Source organism: Giraffa tippelskirchi, chromosome X, assembly GCF_054371585.1.
Source record: "Giraffa tippelskirchi isolate mGirTip1 chromosome X, T2T-mGirTip1v1.2.pri, whole genome shotgun sequence".
Lineage (NCBI taxonomy): Eukaryota > Metazoa > Chordata > Mammalia > Artiodactyla > Giraffidae > Giraffa > Giraffa tippelskirchi.
In genome coordinates, this window is record NC_137289.1 from 150,966,020 (window position 1) to 150,988,616 (window position 22,597).

General features: G+C 42.9%; 1 protein-coding gene across 1 annotated transcript in view; it reads left to right on the forward strand.

Moving 5' to 3' along the window:
• Positions 1-8,616: 8,616 nt before the first annotated feature.
• LOC145536933 (uncharacterized) overlaps positions 8,617-22,597 on the forward strand; it is a 159,448-nt gene continuing 145,467 nt past the window's right edge. Inside the window, exons 1-2 of the mRNA XM_081567245.1 lie at positions 8,617-8,676; positions 17,791-18,111. Coding sequence (XP_081423371.1) covers positions 17,982-18,111 — 130 coding nt within the window. The 5' untranslated portion in view covers positions 8,617-8,676; positions 17,791-17,981. The remainder of the gene's footprint in view (positions 8,677-17,790; positions 18,112-22,597) is intronic.

The window sequence follows — 22,597 nt, forward strand, 5'->3', positions numbered from 1 at the left end:
AGTTAAGATGTCATGTAGGCATAGAGTGGGCTCATCATTAATATGACTGATGTCTTTATAAGAAGAGAAGAAATACAGAAATATACATGCACAGAGGGCCTTTCCAGGTAGTGCAGTATTAAAGGATCCATCTGCTAATCCAGGAGATGCAGGTTTGATCCCTGGGTCCGAAAGATCCCCTGGAACAGGAAATGGCAGTCCACTCCAGTATTCTTACCTGGAGAATCCCATGGACAGAGGAGCTTGGCGGGCTACAGCCCATGGGGTCGCCAAGAGTCGGACATGACTGAGCAACTAAGCACGTGCCCAGAGAGGAGACGTCCATGTAGAAAGAGAGATACTCAAGGAAACTCATGTGATGATAGAGGCAGAGATGGGAGTAAGGAAGTGACAAGCCAAGGAATGTCAGAGGCTGCTGGGAGTGGGGGGGCAGAGGGATTCTTTGGGATATTCTGAGAAAAGACACAGCCCCAGGGATACCCGGATTTCAGACTTCAACTCCAGAACCTTGAGAGAATGGATGCCTGTGATCATTAGCTACACCGTTTGTGATAGATTGTTTTAGCAGCCACAGGAATCCAACGCAGTGTGTTTTTTTTATGCTTACCTCTTTTTTAAAAATAAACTTTGGCTATGCCCTGAGACAAGGGGGATCTAGTTCCCCGACCAGGAAGAGAACCCAGAACATGAGCCCCTGACCACACTCACGTCCGTTGAGTCAGTGATGCCATCCAACCATTTCATCCTCTGTCGTCCCCTTCTCCCTCTTTCATCTCTGTGTCTCACGGTCGAACCTTTGTCTTGCATTTCTCTTCTCTGATTTCATGCCTGTCTAGCTGTTTTTCTTTTCTCGTGTCTGGATTCTTTTCCCCATTTACCCCAGTACTGGCAAGACAGAGAGTCAACAATGGGGAGGTGCTACTTGGATCCGGGCTACAGAGCTCTGTGGGTTCTATTTAAAGTTTGATCTGCACCATTTTTAAAATCTTTCTTGAATCTGTGACAACACTGCTTCTGTTTTATGTTTTGGGTTTTTGGCCGTGAGGCGTGAGAGATCCTAGCTCCCTGACCAGGGGTCGAACCCACACCTCTTGCTTTGGAAGGTGCAGTCTTAACCACTGTAACACCGAGGAAGTCCCAAGATCTGTGGGTTTTAGTCCCCCTTGGGTGCACATGTCAAGAATTTCATTGATCCCCAACCTTATCTCTGTGCTTGGTTGTTGTGAAAATGCCATAGATAATCTGAGAAGACACATCCTAATGGATAAAACACAAGGTTTCCATAAACTTTTGAAACTGATGCGTAGACTGATATTTGCCATGTGACATTGCTGAATGTATATATTTTTCTCATTCAGTGTGTCTATCTGTAAAAGTTTAATGTTGCATGTGCGAAAAACTTTAATGTTGCACATGCAACATACTTAATATCTTTCCACGGTGGCTCAATGCCCATTCATGGATACGCTGTAACATTATTTTCATGTCTTTGCTACACCTGTGATGTCTCACTTTGCTTCTTCCCTTTAAATTTCCAAATAGATATCTATTAATTTATTATAGCCCTGCACAAATTATGACAGATTGTCTTCCCACTCACCCTCCGAGACTGTCTCCTGGGGACACTTGCCACCAAGCCAGTTACACCACCCTCAATGATAAAGATGTTGCGCTTGATTTTAGATTATTACATTCTCCCAATAAGCTGCATTTATGAAGAATTTTTTTCTGTCATTTTCTTCAGCCTGATGAGACCAGAATCATATTCTGAGTCAATAGAGCCAAGAGTGAGATACAGACCTTATCATAAGTCTCTATTTGATCTATATTTCAAATAAGCTGGCACATTGTCTTCACAGTTCATGCAAACCTGTGGAAGACATTTTATGTCAAACACAGAAGCTAATCTCATTGGAAAGTCATGTTGAAAATATGGAAGCAATGGCAATATAAAGAAATCAGTAAGATACACAAAATGGATTAATAATTAAAAAGAGCGAATGGTGATAGCAGCAATGTAATTGGAAAGAAAAGCTTTTTAAATATTATTGTAAAGATTTTGTTGTTGTTGTGAACCATTTTGAAAGTCTTTACTGAGTGTGTTACAATATCGGTTCTATTTCACGTCTGGGGTTTTTGGCCACAAGGCCTGTGGAATCTTAGCTCCCCGTCCAGAGATCAAACCTGAACTTCCTGCATTGAAAGAAGTCTTAAATCCCTGGGCCGCCAGGGAAGTCTCTGCGTTGTTGTTTCTAAGGGATTTTATTCATTCATTCATTTCTGGCTGTGCTGGGTCTTTGCTGATGTCTGAGGGCATTTGTCTAGTTGTAGCGAGCCGGGACTACTCTTTGAGTTGTGGCCTGTGGGCATCTCATTGGTTGCGGGGGGCTTCTCTTGCTGGGGACCATGAAGTCTAGGGCGAGCGGGCTTCAGTGCTCGTTTTGAGTGGGCTCAGTTGCTCCTCAGGCAAATGTATTCCTCCTAGACCAGAGATGGAACCGGCACGCCCTGCCCTGGAGGGTGAAGTCTCAACCACAGGACTGCCAGGAAAGTCCCTGTTCTTGTTTCAGTTCAGTTCAGTTCAGTCGCTCAGTCGTGTCCGACTCTTTGCGACCCCGTGGGCTGCAGCACGTCAGGCCTCCCTGTCTATCACCAACTCCCGGAGTTTACTGAAACTCATGTCCATTGTACTGTTTTTTAGTCTCAACTGAGAAGGCTCTCCAGGTTAAAAGCTCGACGGTCCCATTGATGATAAGGGAGAACCTACAAAGGACGATACTCACTTTGGGGAATTCAGGAAGGTAGAGTCACACTTATGCACAGAGGGAAAATGGGAGGGTCAGAGTAAGGGAAACACAGCAGTGGACATTAATTCAGAAAATGCAGTTTCCCTGCAGCCCTGGTCCTCTCTCCTGTACCCAGTCATCCCTGTCACCCCTGGTCCACCTTCCCGTAGCCAGAGGCTGCTGTTGCAAATCCCTGTGGAGAATTAAAGCCAAGGTCCACATAGCTTGCGTTTTCACAGCCGCTCAAAACCCTTAATACCCATCCCCCACTCCAGCACAGTCTCCGAGGTTAACAGGGTCATGTCTTAGTTCTTTGGAATATTCTCCAAAATGATCTGTTTTTATTTAGTTTCAAAATGATGGATCTACTGGCCATAAATACAGCTATTGTGGAAGAAAAGGCTTTATGATGAAAAAGAAGGAAGTCTCACTAATTTTAATGGATATGTAAGAACAGAGGAGCCGGGGACTTCCCTGGCGGTCCAGTGGCTATGACCCCACACTGCCAATGCAGGGGTCCCGGGTTCAACCCTTAGGCGGGTAATTATATCCTACATGCCACAACTAAGACCTGTGACAGCCAAATAAATAAGTATGTAAAAAAAATACAAAGGATTGTCATTAAATTCAGAGGCTACCTCAAACTCATTCTCCATGAATATTTATTGAATGAAAGTCTGACATTTATTAACTTATAATATATATATGTGTATATATATATAGACACACATGTATATATGTATGTTATATATAGTAATTCTTAGTTAAATAATAAACTATTTCTCTATATGTATGCATTTGCATGTATGTGTATGTATGTTCCATAAATTTTGCTTTAAATAATAGGATAATTTTAGGATAATTAATAGTAAATCAATTATTAATTAATATTATTAGTATAAAATAATTAATGCAATCAATTACTTAAGTGATATAATTATTCTTAATAAATTAAGGTAAGATAGTTAATAATAAAATAATATAATAGGATAATTGTTTTAAATAATAGGGTAGTAAAAACAATAATTTTGCTTTAAATAAATACGTCCCTATTATAAGGACTTCCCTGGTGACTCAGATGGTAAAGAACCCACTTGCCAGTTCAGCAGACATGGGTTTGATCCCTGGGTTGGGAAGATCCCCTGGAGAAGGGTGTGACAACCCACTCCAGTGTTCTGGCCTGGAGAATCCTGTGGACAGAGGAGCCTGGCGGGCTACAGTCCATGGGGTCACAGTCAGGCACGACAGAGCGACTAAGCAACAACATATATATGTATACATATACGTGTGTATGTATGTTATATATATGGGCACTGATTTGAATAATATACCCTGCCTATATATGTGTATATGTGTACATATATGTTATCTATATATAAATTTTTTGATAAATAATATAATATCCCTTTTACATATGTATTGAATATATGTATATATTCAATATATATAAATTTTGGTTTAAATAATACGTTATCCCAACATATAAAAATATGTAGTATTATATATAGGTATATAATTGCACAAAACATATAGTATTCTGTCCTTCTCCAGGGGATCTCCCCGACCCAGGGATCAAACCTGCATCGGCAGGAAGATTTTTTTTACCAGTGAGCTACCTGGGAAACCCCTTAAAGGCAGTTACTCTCATTCAAAATCCACTCTAAAGATTATCAGATAATTATAGCAACATTAATTGCAATATGGGCTTCCCTGGTGGCTCAGTTGGTGAAGAATCTGCCTGCAATGCAGGAGACCTGGGTTTGATCCCTGGGTGGGGAAGATCCCCTGGAGAAGGGAATGGCAACCCACTCCAGTGTTCCTGCTTGGAGAATCCCATGCACAGAGGAGCCTGGCGGGCTGCAGTCCATGGGGTCACAAAGAGTCGGACATGACTGAGCAATTAAGAAAAAAAATTGCAATATCATTGAACATTGGAAATTTGTCCTTGAAGTGTTTGAAAATGACTTTGATGTCTCCTAGTTAGGTTGACATCTAACGAGTTTGTTGTAAGCAAGGTCACCTTGTTCATCAAGACCAGCAAGACAGCTGACTGCTTCCATGCTTGAGTTTGGGGAAAATGGTTACTATTAAGAAAGAGGAGAAACTTTCCAGTGGTCTAGTGGCTAAAACTCTGTGCTCCCAATGCAGGGGACCTGAGTTCAATCCCTGGTCAGGGAACTGGGTCCCACCTGCCACAGCTAAGACCCTGTGCAGCAAAATAAATAAATGTAAAAAATTTTTAAGAAGAAAGAGGACATGCCTATGTACACAGCCTTAAAATAAGAGATCAACATTCCAAACTGGCCATGAGAAAATAAAACAGAAGCCCTGAATTGCCTGAATTTGTTACTCTTTGTCAAGCGTTAGTGGACCACGGCCGCCAACCAAGTTGAACCTGACACCTAATTTATCAAACAATCGTTATTGGAAAATAACCCCGATTCATTTCTGTGGCTTCATGAGAACTAAAGGAACAGAACTGGGTAGCTCCAACAGAACCTTAAGAGTCTGCAAAGTCTAAAACAATTCTTATCTTGACCTTTTAAAAACGGTTTTCTCACCCTGTCCTAGATTCAAGCAGAGTGCGTGTCTATATTAAAAATGATGTGCTTGTTACCGTGGCCGTGTTAGTGGAGCCTACTGTGGATATTGTTTGACAATATTTCTACATCAAACCATCATGGTGTATGCCTTAAACTTATGGTGAGATACACACACACGCATATCAGTTATTTCTCAATAAAACAGAAAAAAAAAAAAAACGTGCTGAGAGAACACGCAGTAGCTGTAGTCCACATTGAGACTAAACCCTGATTTTTATATGCACTTACTTTTTTCTTTAGAAGAAAATAAAAAAGCACAAGGATCATAATAATGACAGTAATAGCAATAATGTTTCTTTAATCTCAGACAACATTGTGGTTTTGTGTCTGGCATCAAAGAGAAATGACATTGTATCACTGGGGCCTTCAAGTCTTTCTTCCGGTATTTTATAAGGAAAGAGCATATTCTGGGGACTTCCCTGGTGGTCCAGTGGTGAAAGGTTTGCCTTCCACTGCAGGGGGTGTGGGTTTGATCCCAGGTGAGGGAACTAAGATCCCACATGCTTCCAGGCCAAAAAAACAAAGTATAAAACAAAAACAGTACTGTAACTAATTCAAGAAAGACTTTTAAAATGGTCTACATCAAAAAAAAAAAAATCTTTTTCTAAAAAAAGAGCATATTTTGTCTATACATTTTGTGGTTGAAATCAGATACAAACCCCTCAGAATTGTGACCAAAGAAAGCAAAATTCCCATAGGTTCACATAATTTTGGAAATAATCCAATCTGTATATATAATTCTTGCAGTCTACATTGAAATGCATAGAGATGCTTTTAAAGGATGTTTTTAAGGGTTGAATTTGCACATGGTTATGAAATATGTGGAATTTCATGTATGGAACTCATTCTTTCAAACTAGTATTTCTAAATACATGCAAGTTTGTAACTAACCCTGGCTGGTGGTTAGCATAGGGTACAGCTCAGACACAGAATATTTTCATCACTGCAGAGACGGTTCCACTATAAAGTACGGCTCTAAAATGTACAAGGAGAGCAAATTTCTAAAAGTTTCTAAAAGGCAAATCACTCATGATTTTCAATATTGTGACATCTTTTCTAAAGGGAATATAGTTTATAATGCGTTTTTCAAATTCCACTCTCTAGCGATGTTTTAAGAATTACGACCATTTATAAACCACATGGGAGCACTATTGAAATCACAGCGAGATTTTCTTTATCTGAGAGAGGGTACCTTTGGTTCCCGCCCCCCACAGTCAGTTTTGAAATTTGCCTCTTCTGCATCTAGAGAGTTCATTTGAATCCAGCAAAAAAAAAAAAAAAAAAAAAAAAAATGTTCAAAAGATGACCTTTTTGTGCAAGCTAACTTAAATGTGCTGGCATTATCATATCTTATGTTTTATTATTTCTGTGTCCATCAGCTCAATGCAGAGTGAAAAATGCTGGCTATCTTTTTTCTCTCCCTTAAACTCAATAAAATCTTATTAAGTGGACCCTTGAAGGCATTCATTAAATCTCTATGAGGCAGACCGCTAGGACTGGCGATACCCTGGTTATTGGTTTCTAGGGTCTAACTTCATATTTCAGAACTAACTTAATTTGTGTGCTCCCTGGACTTGGTTTTCAAGGGACAGTATCACTTTTCACACACACAGAAGTGGAAACAACTATCAGAAATCAATGGCTATTTTCATGCATCTCAAATGAGTGTTTGTCTTCTAAAAATCAACAAACTGCCTCAGGATCAAAGATTCAGGATAGACTCATGGGCATATTCCTGGAGTGTTGTCAGCATTACTTGAGAAGGAAATAGAATGAAAATTCTATTCTGGAGAACTTTCCTCACCTCCTACTCATTTATTTTTCCTAGAAACGTAGTCTTCACTCATTCTTCTGGTTGAGTCTTTTTGTTTTTTGTTTTTTTTTTTAAGTTCTTATTGTATTTTATTTATTTATTTTTTCTTAAATAAATTTATTTATTTTAGTTGGGGGCTAATTACTTTACTATATTGTACTAGTTTTTGCCATACATTGACATGAATCAGCCATGAGTTTACATGTGTTCCCCTTCCTGGTTGAGTCTTTTAAATGGACTTTAACTACTTTTCTGTTATGCAAAATCTGTCTCCTTGGGAATAAGGAAGGAGACAAAAATTAGGAAAAAAGCAATGATTAAAAGCAATGAGCAATGGAACCTCCCTGGTAGTCCAGTGGTTAAGACTCCACACTTCCACTGCAAAGGTTCCATCCCTAGTCAAAAAACTAAAATCCCACAAGCTGTGTGGCATGGCCAAGAAATAAGCAAAAAGTAAAGGTACAGGAAAAAATACAAGAATATATAAAAAAAAACAGCCATATTCTAAGAGAGGATTTCAATATTCATCTAAGAATTGCCTTCCAGTTAAATCACTGAGTTGATTATAGAAAGAACCTCTTGTTACTCCCAATACTACTAATTATTATAATATTACTTAAAATGAAGACTATTTTTAAGAAATGTTTTTAAAACATTTGTATCAAACTATGTAACTTATTGAAATATTTATGGCACTGTGTTTTCTTTTTACATTGGTTGATCCTAACTGATATGTTGGGGACCTTTATTTTTTTGATTTTTAAATTTTTTTTAAATTAAACTTTATTGGATTATAGTTGTTTTACTATACTGTGTTACTGCTGTGTTAGTTTCTGCTGTACAGCAAAGTGAATCAGCTATATGTATACCTATATCCCCTCTGTTTTAGATTTCCTTCCCATTTAAGTTACTACAGAGCCCTGAATAGAGTTCCCTGTGCTAAGCAGTAGTTTTTCATCGTTATCTTTCCTATACATAGGGCTTCCCTGATGGCTCAGATGATGAAGAATCCACCTGCATTGCAGGAGACACAGGTTCAATCCCTGGGTCGGAGGACATGGCTACCCACCCCAGTATTCTTGCCTGGAGAATCCCATGGACAGAGGAGCCTGGTGGGCTACAGTCCACGGGGTCGCAAAGAGTCAGACACGACTGAGCACAGTTATCTTATAAAATAAAATATCTTATAAAATATACAATAAAAATAGTTATTATAATTGATAAATTAAAATATAAATCTGTATCCATCCATCATGTTCTCCCTCACTCTTTCCCTCTCTTTTACATGAATAGTCTTGAAAGATACTGTCCACGATCCATGAGACCTGCTCATGTTCCTGAGAACGTTTTCCTGAAAATGATGACTTTGGAGCCACCAGAAACTACATTTTGAAGAAACAGCAGAGGGAATTTGACACACTGAAATCCAAGATCTGATCTCTCAAGGAACAAATGGAAACCAATCACTCGCCAGGTAAATTTCCTTCTACGTTTTCTTCTTGCTCACGTCGGTGGTCTCCTGAGTTCTTGTCTCCGAGAGACAGCGCTTGGCTAACTTTTTTATTTTTTACTTTAAGTCAGTACTAGCTCCTTTATCTCTGTTAACATTTTCTCAGAGTCTGATGCAGCTGTTCTCAGAGTCTGATGCAGCTGACACTATTTTAGTCCAATGGCCTAAAAACTTACTACTTTGTGTAGGTGTAAATTGGGGCTTCCCCGATGGCTCAGAGGGTAAAGAATCCACCTCCAAGGCAAGAGACACAGGAGATGTGGGTTCGATCCTTGGGTCGGGAAGACCCCTTAGAGGAGGAATTGACAACCCACTCCAGTATTCTTGCCTGGAGAATCCCATGGACAGAGGAGCCTGGCGGGCTACTGTCCATGGGATCTCAAAGAGTTGGACACGACTGAGCAACTAAGCATGTGTGCAAAATTGTATCTTTTGAGTCCTTGGTTGTGAGTTGATAGCTGGTGTCACAGAGTATAATTTAGCTCAGTTCAGTTCAGTTCAGTGGCTCAGTCGTGTCTGACTCTTTGCTACCCCTTGGACTGCAGCACTCCAGCCTTCCCTGTCCATCACCAACTCCTGGAGTTTACTCAAACTCATATTCATTGAGTTGGTGATGCCATCCAACCATCTCATAGCGTATTGGGCACCTACTGATCCAGGGAGTTCGGCTTTCAATGTGATATGTTTCTGCCTTTTTATACTGTTCATGGGCTTCTCAAGGCAAGAATAGTGAAGTGGTTTGCCATTGCCTTCTCCAGTGGACCAAATTCTGTCAGAACTCTTCCACCATGACCCGTCCATCTTGGGGGACCCTACGCGGCATGGCTCATAGTCTAGTTGAGCTGTCCATGTGATCAGTTTGGCTAGTTCTCTGTGACTGTGGTTTGCATTCTGTCTGCCCTCTGAGGGATAAGGATGTAATTTGTTCAGGATCCTAATTATGTCAATGCCATTATCTCTCTAAATTAATTACTTAAGATGGCATCTAATAAAAAGACTTTATTGATTTATTCTCAAAACTCCTAAGAAGGGCTTCAGCTTAAATGTAAGGAAGCAATGCATATTGTTAGTGTAACTTTCTCTGATCATATAACGCATGAAAATGGTTAGTTCCTTCTGATAGTATATATTGTGGATTTTCATTTTTTGTTAAATAGACTTTTATTTTGAAACAGTATTAGACTTAACAGAATTATCATGAAGATTGTTCAGCAAGTTCTCATAGACTTCACGCCCAGTTTTTCTTATTATTAGCATTGTCTATTGGCATGACATGTTTGTCACAAGTAATGAGCCACTAACAATCAATGCATTATTATTGTGACCCCATGGACTGTAGCCCACCGGGCTCCTCTGTCCATGGGATTCTCCAGGCAAGAATACTGGAGTGGGTTGCTGGTCTTCCCCATCCAGAAAGGAATTTACCTCCATGACATGATACCAATGTTTTTTTAATCCCTTCCTGAAACACCACACTTAGACTGTGGGTTTACTTGGTCATCAGACCCATGAGAAAACTCCAAATGCTCACATGTTACATGTCCATATGTGAAGAAAGTTAGTCAATAAAGGCACTTGGGGTGGATAGAATATTTGAGGAGGGTTGTGGAGAGGGGCGTGTCTGTCATTACAAATGTGGATGAATTTCATCCAGGTAAGCACAAACCTGGTGGTTCAGACGGTAAAGAATCTGCCTGCAATGCGGGAGACCCAGGTTTGATCCCTGGGTTGGGAAGATCCCCTGGAGGAGGGCATGGCAACCCACTCCAGGATTCTTGCCTGGAGAATCCCATGGACAGAGGAGCCTGGCGGGCTACAGTCCAGGGGGTCGCAAAGAGTCAGACACGACTGAGTGACTAACAGACACGCTGACGAGTTCAGACCTAGCATGACCTGGGTGATGGCAGGAGTTTGAAGTAATGACGTTGAATCATGCAAGTCCTTTTTGTTTGCTTGTTTGTTTTTAATGTTTATTGATTTGACTGCGTTGGGTCTTAGCTGAGTCACTCTGCTTCTTCCCTGTGTTACGCGGGATGTTTCGTTTGCGGTGCATGGATTCTCTAGTTGTGGTGGGCGGCCTAAGTTTGTCCGAGGCAGGTTGGATCTTTGTTCCCTGACCGGGGATTGAATGCGTGTCCCCTGCAGTGGCAGGCAGATTCTTAACCACCGGACCACCAGGGAAGTCCCCGGGCAGGTCTCTGAAAAAGGCACCACTCTGGATGACTCCAGGCTGATGGCTGAGGGAATGTGTTATAAATTCAGAGAGCATCCACAGGGGCAAGGAGCTGTGGGCAGAAATGGTCAGGGAGCTGGGCCACTGGAAAATGGGAGGCTGAAGAGCTGTGATCACCAGGCTTTGTGCGGCTATGAAAGCCGTGTGAATGCCGAGCCCCGTGGTCTACATGGCCCACGCTCCACACTGCTCTTCCAACACCGTCTGGGCATGCCACAAGGCTCAAGCTCAAGTCTTGGCAGATGTGTGAGATGGATCGTAGGTTTGTGAGCGTGTTTCCGTAATAAGCAAGTGATCTGCAGCGGAAATGAACATGGGAGCTGTTGACCCAGACGCTGGCCCCCAGGGAGCGGGCAGCGAGTTGGCACGGTGTCTCAGTGATGCATTGTGTTTCTGTGCTTGTCCGTGACCCTGTTCTAATCCATCTGTTGGCGTGGGTGGCATGGGGCCAGTCTGAGGACAAGACCTCAGCCACTGGGATCTTTCTGTCCTCTGATGAGGACCACCTCCCAAGGCGAAGACACCAAGGACCAACAGAACAAGGGAGGAGGTTTGCTCTTGGAAAATGGCATCTGGGGATCCTGCTTCTGACTTAGATAATGAATTTCCACTGTCATCTTTCCTAATCACTTTGGGGTTTCATCCACACCGCCTCTCTCCCACGCGCGCGCGCGCACACACACACACACACAGATACACAAACACTGTCTTATCTGTCCATTGATCAGCTTTTGTTGCCAAGGCTCATGCAATTTAAAGTTGTGAACTTGCAGCCTCAAAATAGGAAAACCCAAATTATTGTCTGTCTTTTTTTCTTTCTCCCTTTCTCTTTTCTTTTTGTCTCTACTTTCCTTTTCTTTCTTTCTCTTTTCCTCCCTCTGTCCTTTCTTCTCAGTGAAATATGGAAATTGTTATTGTTGTTGTTTAGTTGTAACTCATGTCCAACTCGTTTGCAACCCCATGGACTGTAGCCCGCCAGATTCCTCTGTCGATGAGATTCTCTGGGAGAGAATACTGGAGTGGGTTGCCACGCCCTCCTCCAGGGGATCTTCCAGACCCAGGGATCGAACCCAGGTCTCCCGCATTGCAGGCAGACTCTTTACCATCTGAGCCATTAGGGAAGCCCAACAATACTGGAGTGGGTAGCCTATCTATCCCTTCTCCAGGGGAACTTCCCAACCCAGAAATCGAACCAGGGTCTCCTGCATTGCAGGTGGATTCTTTACTTGCTGAACTACCCAGGAAGCCCATGTTCCTCAAGCTAGCACTAACTAAGTCATTTTTCAAAACCTCATAAAATCATTGAAAATTTGACTTTATGCCCTTTTATTCTGCACACTTTTTAATAAATGCATACTAAGTCACTTCAGTCCTGTCCAACTCTTTGGGACCCTATGGACTGTAGCCCACCAGGTTCCTCTGTCCATGGGATTTCTCAGGCAAGAATAGTGGAGTGTGTTGCCATCCCTTTTGCCAGGGGATGGTCCCAACCAAGGGACTGAACCCACATCTCCTAGTTGAAAGGTGGATTCTATACCATTGAGGCATCAAGGAAGCCCCAATATATTAATAGAAATTAGTACCTGCCTAACAAACACATGCATGCACAAAATCAGCCATGGGAATAATTTTCCACACCTGAGTATTTCCTTCCAGAACAGGTGTAGCCGAAGCTTGTTTGTTGAAGTCATCAAGGAAAACACTCTGGTTGTCATTTCTCAGAAAAGATCAGTATTTCTCAGGGGAAGCATCAATGCTGTTCACTGGCCTCCATTTCCTCATAATTCCGTGTCTCCTAATAAGCTCAGTTTGCCTCTATAAGACACACTCAGGGATTTCAATTATATTTTGTTTATTTCCACATCCAGAGGTTTTTTTAAGATGTTTGCTTATATATCTCTATTTCAGTGATTAAAAAAATAATTTAACCTTGTAATAGAAAATTTGAAAATAAGTTTCGCAGATATTCATTTTATGTGTATTTCTTTTCTGAATTTTATTTTCGGTTCCCCGTTTTTTAAAAATTGAAGTGTAGTTAATTTACAACATTGTGTTAGGTTCAGCTGTACAGCAAAGTGTTTCACTTTATGTGTGTGTGTGTGTTCTTTTTCATATTGTCTTCCCTTAATGGTTATTACTGAGAAGGCAACGGCACCCCACTCCAGTACTCTTGCCTGGAAAATCCCATGGACGGAGGAGCCTGGTAGGCTATAGTCCATGGGATCGCTAAGAGTCGGACTCGACTGAGCGACTTCACTTTCACTTTTCCCTTTCATGCACTGGAAAAGGAAATGGCAACCCACTCCAGTATTCTTGCCTGGAGAATCCTAGGGACGGCGGAGCCTGGTAGGCTGCCGTCTATGGGGTCGCACAGAGTCGGACACGACTGAAGCGACTTAGCAGCAGCAGCAGCAAAGGTTATTACAAGATGTTGAATATAGTTCCCTGTGCAGTACAGTAGACCTTTTTTCATGCATCCTATATATACTAATTGACATCCGCTAATCCAAAACTCCAGGCTTCCCTGATAGCTCAGTTGGTAAAGAAAGTGCCTGCAATGCAGGAGACCCTGGTTCAGTTCCTGAGTGGGAAAGATCCCCTGGAGAAGGGAAAGGCTACCCACTCCAGTATTCTTGGGCTTCCCTGGTGGCTCAGCTGGTAAAGAATCCATCTGCCACGCAGGCGACCCTGTTTCGATCCCTGGGTCAGGAAGATCCCCTGGAGAAGGGAAAGACTACCCACTCCAGGATTCTGGCCTGGAGAATTCCACGGACTGTAGAGTCCATGGGGTCGCAAAGAGTCGGACACGACTGAGCGACTTTCACTTGACTTTCAATCCCAAACTCCCACCCCTTCTCTCCCCAACTCCTGGCCTTGTTGGCAAGCACGTATCTATTCTAGAAGGATTTTTTTAAATGCTCATTTTGGCATTTTGAATGTGCTTTTCCGTCTCCTCGTTGTTGCTACATCAGATTTACATATATGGGCATTTGCACACTTTTGTTCAGTTAACAGTTGTATTGTTTCTCTTGGTTGTTTTTTTTTTTTTTCCTTTTTAGTGTTCGTGTTTTCCTTTATGTCTGATTGCATTTTAATGTGTATGTTACTGTTTGTCTCTCGGGGTTTCCCAAAGCAAAGAAAAAACTAGGTCGTCAGATACGAATTCTCTTTTACCATGGAAATCACTGAGTCGCTTCATAACTTTGTTCTCTGCCTCGCTCCCTCCTTCTAACTTGCTCTCTGCAGACATACAATAAGCCACACCCTTCCCATTTGAAACAATGCCTGTACTTCTTGGACATAGCAACACAGCGACGGACGCTATTAGTTCCACCACTTTGGCTTAAAAGACCCGCAGGCGCTCTAACCGGAGTGCAGTTCACAGGCACTGTAACCGCAGTGCCAATGAGGTTTTTTTTTCCCACCCCATTTCTGCCGTGTTTTATATTCACCGCCTTGGTGAAACGAGAAGAAGCCGGGATTTCCAGGGAAGCGGTGTTTCAAGGACCCAATTCAGTTTACCAGATGTCTACTGCTGCCGACTCTTCCAGCTACCTATTCTTACTAGTCTCCTGGTTTCGACTCAGAATTTAAACAAGACCCTCCGTGTGGATGAGTTACTAAAAAAGTGAAGAAGACCATCCCATGGCAGGGCATCTGTGTTAGTCCCCATCTCCCAGATCATCCGGCCCACCCTTCTTAGCTCTCACCCCCGTGTCCACACGTCTATTTTATTCATCTCCATCCCTACTCCTGCCCTGCAGTTAGGTTCATCTGTACTGGGTGGGCTTGGGAGCGGTTGAGGCTCAAGAGGGAGGGGATATACGTATACATCGAGCTGATTCATTTCATTGTGCAGCAGTAAACCAGGACAGCATTGGGAAGGAGCTGTACCTTATTTGCCCGGCAAGAAGAGAGAGCAGATAGAGAGAATGGGGGCTTCCCTGATGGCTCAGCTGATACAGAATCCACCTGCCATGCAGGAGACCCCGGTTCGATTCCTGGGTTGGGAAGATCCCCTGGAGAAGGGACAGGCTACCCACGCCAGTCTTCTTGGGCTTCCCTGGTGGCTCAGCTGGTAAAGAATCCGCCTGCAATGCAGGAGACCTGGGTTCGATCCTTGAGTTGGGAAGATCCCCTGAAGAAGGGAAAGGCTACCCACTCCAGTATTCTGCCCTGGAGAATTCCATGGACTGTATAGTCCACGGGGTCGCAAAGAGTCAGGCATGACTGAGCCTCTTGCACTTGACTCACACTATGTATGGGGCTTCCCTGGTGGCTCAGTCGGTAAAGAGTCCGCCTGCCATGCAGGAGATCCCACTTCGATTCCTGGGTTGGGAAGATCCCCTGGAGAAAGACATGGCCACCTACTCCAGTATTCTGGCCTGGAGAATCCCCAGGACAGAGGAGGGTGACGGGCTACGGTCCGTGGGGTTACAAAGAGTTGGACACGACTGAGCAAGGAAGCACAAAGCATGGAGAACAGACTTGCGGGCACGTGGGGGAAGGAGAGAGTGGGACAAACAGAGACAATATTAATAGTGCAACTGATCGGCTAAACAGCAACAGCAAAACCTTGTATTCTCTGGAATCCCAACTCTATCATGACAGTCACTAAAATCTCCCTGCAGTGCAGGAGACATGGATGGGTTCGATCCTTGGTCGCGAAGATTCCGTAGATGAGGAATTGGAAACCCACTCTACTATTCTTGCCTGGAGAATCCCATGGACAGAGGAGCCTGGCGGGCTACGGTCCACGGGGTCACAAAGAGTCGGACACGACTTAGCGGCTAAACAGCAACATGCATCAAATATTAATAGCATGGGCACATATACACTGCTGTGTGTAAAATAGCTAGCGGGACGCTGCTGAATAGACAGGGAGTTCAGCTCGCTGCTCCGTGATGACCTAGAGGGGTGGGTTGGCTCAAGAGGGAGGGGAAATATACACCTTTATGGCTGATCTGTGTTATTGTGTGGCAGAAACCACACAACGTTGTAAAACAATTATCCTCCAATTAAAAAAAAAAAATTAAAAACACAAAGATAACAGCAACAGAGACCACAAAAAAACGTACAGTGAAATTTTGATAGATCCAAAAGGAAGAATTTGATTTCAGCACAAGCTAATTTAGCCCAAAGCGTTTTGGGTCACCTTCTCCCAACCCCCAGTTGGGACAGACTGCGAAGGTTTACCAGAAGCCTGGGGCAATATTTTCAGCCCTCTCCTGTTGTCCGATTGTCTTTCCAAGGCTCATGCAAATATCCGTGCGGGCTGTTTTCTCAAAGCCAAGCCACTTAACAAAGTGAGTTTTATCAAAGGATTAAGTCGTTAATAAATGAAGAGTGTTTATCCGCAGACGGGCTTCAAAGCCCGTTTTGACTGAGATGAGCTCTTATTTCTGGGTCGCAGCTGTCCTAGCCAGTGCTGGGGGAATTCACAGCCCAGGGCTGGGGGAATTCACAGACCCAGGGCTGGGCAGGACTCCAGAGCACTGTACGAGGGTACATCCAGGCTGGCTCAGAGGTTTTCACTGCAGGTGTTCCCCCCGAGTGCGGTTTAGATGGTCTCTGAAATGAATCTGGAGAAGAAAGGAGGTCACTTCCAGACCATTCCGTCTCTGTCGATTTCAGAAGCGTTTGGATAAGAATGAGCCATTCCTTCAGCACAGAGACTTTCTCTGCGCTGTTATCGAATCATTCCAAAATTCAGGAAAAGCAGGCCAGTCCTAATTATTTGGGAGAATCCTTCAATTGAGATGTAGGTTGAACTTGCAAGCAAAAGAAAAAAAAAAAAGGCCTAGAGAGTAAAATAAATGTTAGCATCCCCCTGGTAGCAGGGGAGACTCAGTTATAGAGAGCAGAGTTGTGATCACAGAAGGGGAAGGAGATGTTGGGATGAATGAAGAGGAGCTTGGAAACATACATTACTATATAAAGTATAAAATGGCCAGTGTGGATTTGCTGTATAACTCAGGGAGCTCCACCTGGGGCTCTGTGACAACCTAGAGGGGTGGGATGGGGAGGGAGGTGGGAAGGAGGTTCAAGAGGGCGGGGACATATGTACCCCCGTGGCTCATTCATGCTGATGTATGACAGAGACCAACACGGTATTGTAAACCAACTGTCCTCCATTAAAAAATAAATACATAAATAAATGGGGGCTTCGCAGATGGCTCAAGGGTAAAGAATCTGCCTGCCAATGCAGGAGATGCCAGACATGCAGATTCGATCCCTGAGTTGGGAAGATCTCCTGGAGAAGGGAATGGTACCCTGCTCCAGTATTCTTGCCTGGAGAATTCCATGGACAGAGAAAATAAATACACAAATGTCACCGTCCCCAGATAGAACCTACAGTGACAATGCCAAATGGGAATTAGAGGATTATGGAAGGAAAGTGAAAGAGGTATGTGGGAATGCTTAGAGATAGAAGGATATAGCATTGTTATTACTATGATGATGGACCAAGACCAACCTCACCATCACCACTGTGGTTGAGTGTCTTCTTTTAGGAGACAGAAAGCACAGTTGGCTTTCTGATTGGCTCTGGAAGGTAAATATGTGGGCAGCAAGCATATGAGTAATGCAGTGATTTTACAGCAAACATGATGCAGATATCCTTAGAGACACAGACCATCTAAGAACAGACCAGCTACGTGGTCCCTGAAGTCACTGTGAGCTCAGTGATGAAAACGCAGAAGATACTTGTTCCTCCATTATTTGAGGGTCGTTAGTAGTTATTAGAAAGTTTAATTTCACTTACGTTTTGCTCTGTCTTTAAATTATCCACAAATTGAGTTTCCTGTCTCCTGACCATCTTTTTTTTTTTTTTTTTTTAATTTCAGCTGTGATAGGTCTTCATTGTTGTGCGGGCTTTCCTCTAGTTGCAGCTAGCAGGGTCTCCTCTCTAGTGGTGACATGAGGGCTTCTCTTCTTGTGGAGTACGGGCTTGTGAAAGAATATGCCTAGAGAATCACATAAATGTTACCATCCCAGAAGATGGTACTTGCGGCTCTGGGCTTAGTTGCTGTGCTGCATGTGGGGTCTTCCTGGACCACGGATGGAACCCACGTCTCCTACATTGGCAGGAAGATTCTCTACTACTGGACCACCAAGGATGTCATCTCCCCACCATCTTTACTTCGACTTCTGGAAAGCAAGCTTCGGTAAGTAAAGTAGGCATAAGATACTCTTTATCCATCTCTCTCTCTTTTCACATTTTTGTTGGAGTATAGTTGCTTTACCACGTTGGGTTAGTTTTTGCCGTACTGCAGAGTACATTAACTATACATAAATGGCAACCCACTCCAGTGTTCTTGCCTGGAAAACCCCGTGGACAGAAGAGCCTGGCGGGCTACAGTCCGTGGGGTCGCAAAGAGTTGGACACCACTTGGCGAGTAAACAGTCATAACACATATCCCCTCTTTTTTGGATTCCCCTCCCATTTAGGTGACCACGGCACTGAGTAGAATTCTGTGTCCTATACAGTATGTTCTGATTAGTTATGTATTTTATGCATAGTATCAGTAATGTATGTATGGGCAGGGAATTTGGGGGAGGATGGATACATGTATATGTATGACTGAATTCCTTTGCTATTCACCTGAAACTATCACAACATTGTTAGTTGGCTATACTCCAGTAGAAAATGAAAAGTTTTTTTTTTTAAACAGTGTATATATGTCAATCCTGATGTTCTAATTGATCCCAAACACCCTTGGTCCCTTCATATGCAAATGGTTTGGTCTCTCCGTACATGTCTCTCTTTCTGCCTTGCAAATAGGTTAGCCTACACCAGTTTTTTCAGATTCCACCAATATGTGTTCATATGCATATTTTCCTCTTTCTGACTTACTTGACTTTGTTAACCATCTCTTGATCATAATGATGCTTAACCATTGACCATGTTATTAATACCTGGGACTGAAATACTCAATTTGGAAAGATCATTTTGGAAGATTGCCAATGTAATTTTGAGCTTTCTTCTTGTGCGTGTGTGTGTGTGTGTGTGTGTGTGTGTGTGTGTGTGTTGACTTCATGGATATATATTTTTTTTTATGCGCAGACCAGAAATAATTACCTCTCAGAGCGGAAGTGTTAGTTGCTCAGTTGTGTGCGGCTCTTCTCATTGCATGCGACTCTTTTCAACCCCAGACTGTATCATCACCAGGCTCCTCTGCCCATGGAATTCTCCAGCTAAAAATGCTAGACTGGGTAGCCATTTCGACTCCAAAAGATCTTCCTGACCCAGGGATTGAACCCGGGTCTCCTGCATTGCAGGCAGATTCTTTACCATCTGAGCCACAGTGGAAGCCCAAGCTCACCAAATAGACTAGTTTTCTAGAAATGGAGGAAGTCCTTGCTTTAGTTGAAAACCACACCATTGTCTAAATGTTTTATTTATTTATTATTGCCTAAATGTTGTTGTTCTATTTAAATACTCACCCTCTATACACTCACTCTTTGGTTTCTGGTGATAGTTAACAATGCAATAGATGAGAAAAAAAAAACATCCAGAGAGTGGGTTTTCAACCACATGCAACTTAAAATCATGCTTTCCACATATATTTCTGCTTGAGTGTTTTTTTGTTTACTTGGATGCATGGGAAAAAAAAATGGACTGATGAATTTTGAAACCGATGGTGACGACAAGACCAAGTCAGCTTTATAAAGCCAAGGAATTACGCTATGTGTGCTAAGTCACTTCAGTTGTGTTCGACTCTTTGTGACCCCTTGGACTGTAGCCCACTAGGCTCCATCCGTGGGATTCTCCAGGGGAGAATACTGGAGTGGGTTGCCATGCCCTCTTCCAGGGGATCTTCCCGACCCGGGAACTGAACCCGTTTCTTTTAGGTCTCCTGCATTGGCGGGCAGGTTCTTTATCACTAGTGCCACCTGGGAAGTCTACAATATAGCACACCTCGTTAATAATTTCAAGTGGGCTCTCTACACCACAGCAGCTAAGATCTATCACATCTATGACTATTTATTTTATTCAGGAAAAATTTGAGTTGGTGTTTTCCTCTGACACGTGTGTCCTAGTCGGCCACCTGCTACACCAGCTGTTTTCGGCTGACAGAGCTGAGATGAAAAGCCTGCAGAACTCTATTAATGCATAATGTTCTCTACTTGTAAGATCAGTTACTAAATTTTAACGGGTTTAGGTCTCACAGAAACCAGCCCATGCAAAACCCAACTTCCCTTATGAGGCCAGGTATCATCAGAATTGGGCTTCCCTGGTAGCTCAGTTGTTAAAGAACCTGCCTGCCATGCAGGAGATCTGGGTTCCATCCCTGGGTCGGGAAGATCCCCTGGAGAAGGGAATGGCAACCCACTCCAGTATTCCTGCATGGGAAAACCCATGGACAGAGGAGCCTGGCGGGCTACAGTCTGTGGGGTTGCAAAGAGTCCAACACGACTGAACCAGTATATGTATACATATGGAGCAATATGGTTCCCATGAGGTGCTCGTAGTAAAGAACCCACTTGTCAAGGCAGGAGACACGAAAGATGAGAGTTCAATCCCTGGGTGAGGAAGGTCCCCTGGAGAAGGACATGACAACTCACTCCAGTATTCTTGTCTGGAGAATCCCATGGACAGAGGAGCCTGGCGGGTTACCATCCATAGGGTCACAAAGAGTCAGACATGACTTAGGGACTAAACCATCACCACATCATCAGAATATTCTATGGCTTCCATGGCTTAAAAGTAATTCAGGAAAACAGAATGGTTCTGAGAATCTTACATTTTGTGTATAAATAAGGTGCTTTTATCACATGCTTTGGGCTTCCTTGGTGACTCAGCAGTAAAGAATCCACCTGCAATGCAGGGGATACAGGTTCGATCCCTGGATCGGGAAGATCCCCTGGAGGAGGGCATGGCAACCCACTCCAGGATTCTTGCCTGGAGAATCCCATGGACGGAGGAGCCTGGTAAGCTACAGTCCATGGGGTTGCAAAGACTAGGACATGACTTAGTTACTGACCATACACATAATCATATGCTTTTGAGCTATTTACTATTCTGCAAGTCAATACATTTTTTTTTAATTTAGTATGCTTTTGAAGTGCTGTGCTAAAGATTCCCGTCCATCTTAGTAAAGATGCCCATTCATTCAGACATGACTGAATCAACTTAGTATGCACGCATGCACACATACACCTCTGCATACCTGACCCTGGCTATATCTCAAGATAGCTCTTCTGTATTTTTCTAAAAGTTTGTATTTTGTATTGATCTACAGCCAGTTAACAATGTTGTGATAGTTTCAGGTGGACAGTGAAGGCACTCAGCCATACATGTACCTGTATCCATTCTCCCCCAAACTCCCCTCCCATCCAGGCTGCCACATGACATTAAGCAGAGTTCCCTGTGCTGTGCAGTAAGTCCTTATTGGTTAAATAAGGACCATTTAAAATCCATGTTAAATATACCAGTTTGTAGCAAACATGTAATTTAAAAGCCACCCCCTATGATCTGCATTGTGATCTGCACCCCTTTGTGACGACTCATAAATTTCTTGTGAGTGAAGACAAGAAAGGGTCTGGTCTTAGATTTAAGACCCTTCAATCTAAAATCTTCAGTTGGTGGGAAGTGCATGGGAAAAATTTCAGCGTTTGTCTCTCTCCGCACGAATGACTCTAAATGTACTTTTTTGCGGTCCTAGGTAAGTTTTGCATCGTTTTGCCTGGTACTGAGACAAAGTGGGAAACTATTTGAAACACTTGAGGAAGGTGGATGAGAATGCTTAAGAAACAGGACGGAGAGGATTATTGCTTTTTTATCACCTGATCCAGGCTTCCCATTTTAACGCGTAATGTATTCATTCATGCCTATAGGATTCACCTCGACCCTGTGTGGGAACACTGCATCATTCAGTCTTGAGGGCCAGCTGTCATTTCTGACATCCTTCAAGTGTACACTCTTTATCTTCTTTAAATCCATTTGCACATGTTTATTGTTTATGTTAATGTCTCTGGAAACGTAAATTTAAAAAAGAAACAAGTTGCTTTACAATGTTGTGTTAGTTTCTGCTGTACAGAAAAGTGAATCAGCTATACGTGCACATAGGTCCCCTCTTTTTTGCTTTTCCTTCCCGCTTAGATCACCACGGGACATTGAGTTCTCTGAGCCGTGCAGATGAACCTATTTGCAAAGCAGAAGTAGGGACAGAGACGGTAGACCACAAATGTGCAGACACCAAGGGGAAAGAGGAAGGGTGAATTGATTACACTGTTTATTGTAAGAGTTTCCTTTGTAGAATTTCTATGCTAAAAGGGCCTGAAATATGTGTGGGGTTTGGGGGGCGTTAAGTGTCTTTTGCACCGATCCTGTGTTTCCCTGCCCAGAAGCAAGATTTTGCTGCATCCTTGACAGTTCCTGTAACAACTTGCAACACGTTTTAGGAGCTGCCTTTTAATTCCGTGCTTTAACAACAGGGAAAATCACGCCTTCCAATTCTACTTTGACACAGTGTGTTAGGTATTCTAACATAGGTGTGTGTTTGTACCCTTAATTCTGTAATGCTCTTTTGTTACAAATATACACATAGTACATACACACATATATGCACAGTGTTATGTGTGTATTCTTAGTGAGAACAACCCGGCTTTTATCCTCAGTAATGGTGATTTTTAAGGCACTGGCGACCC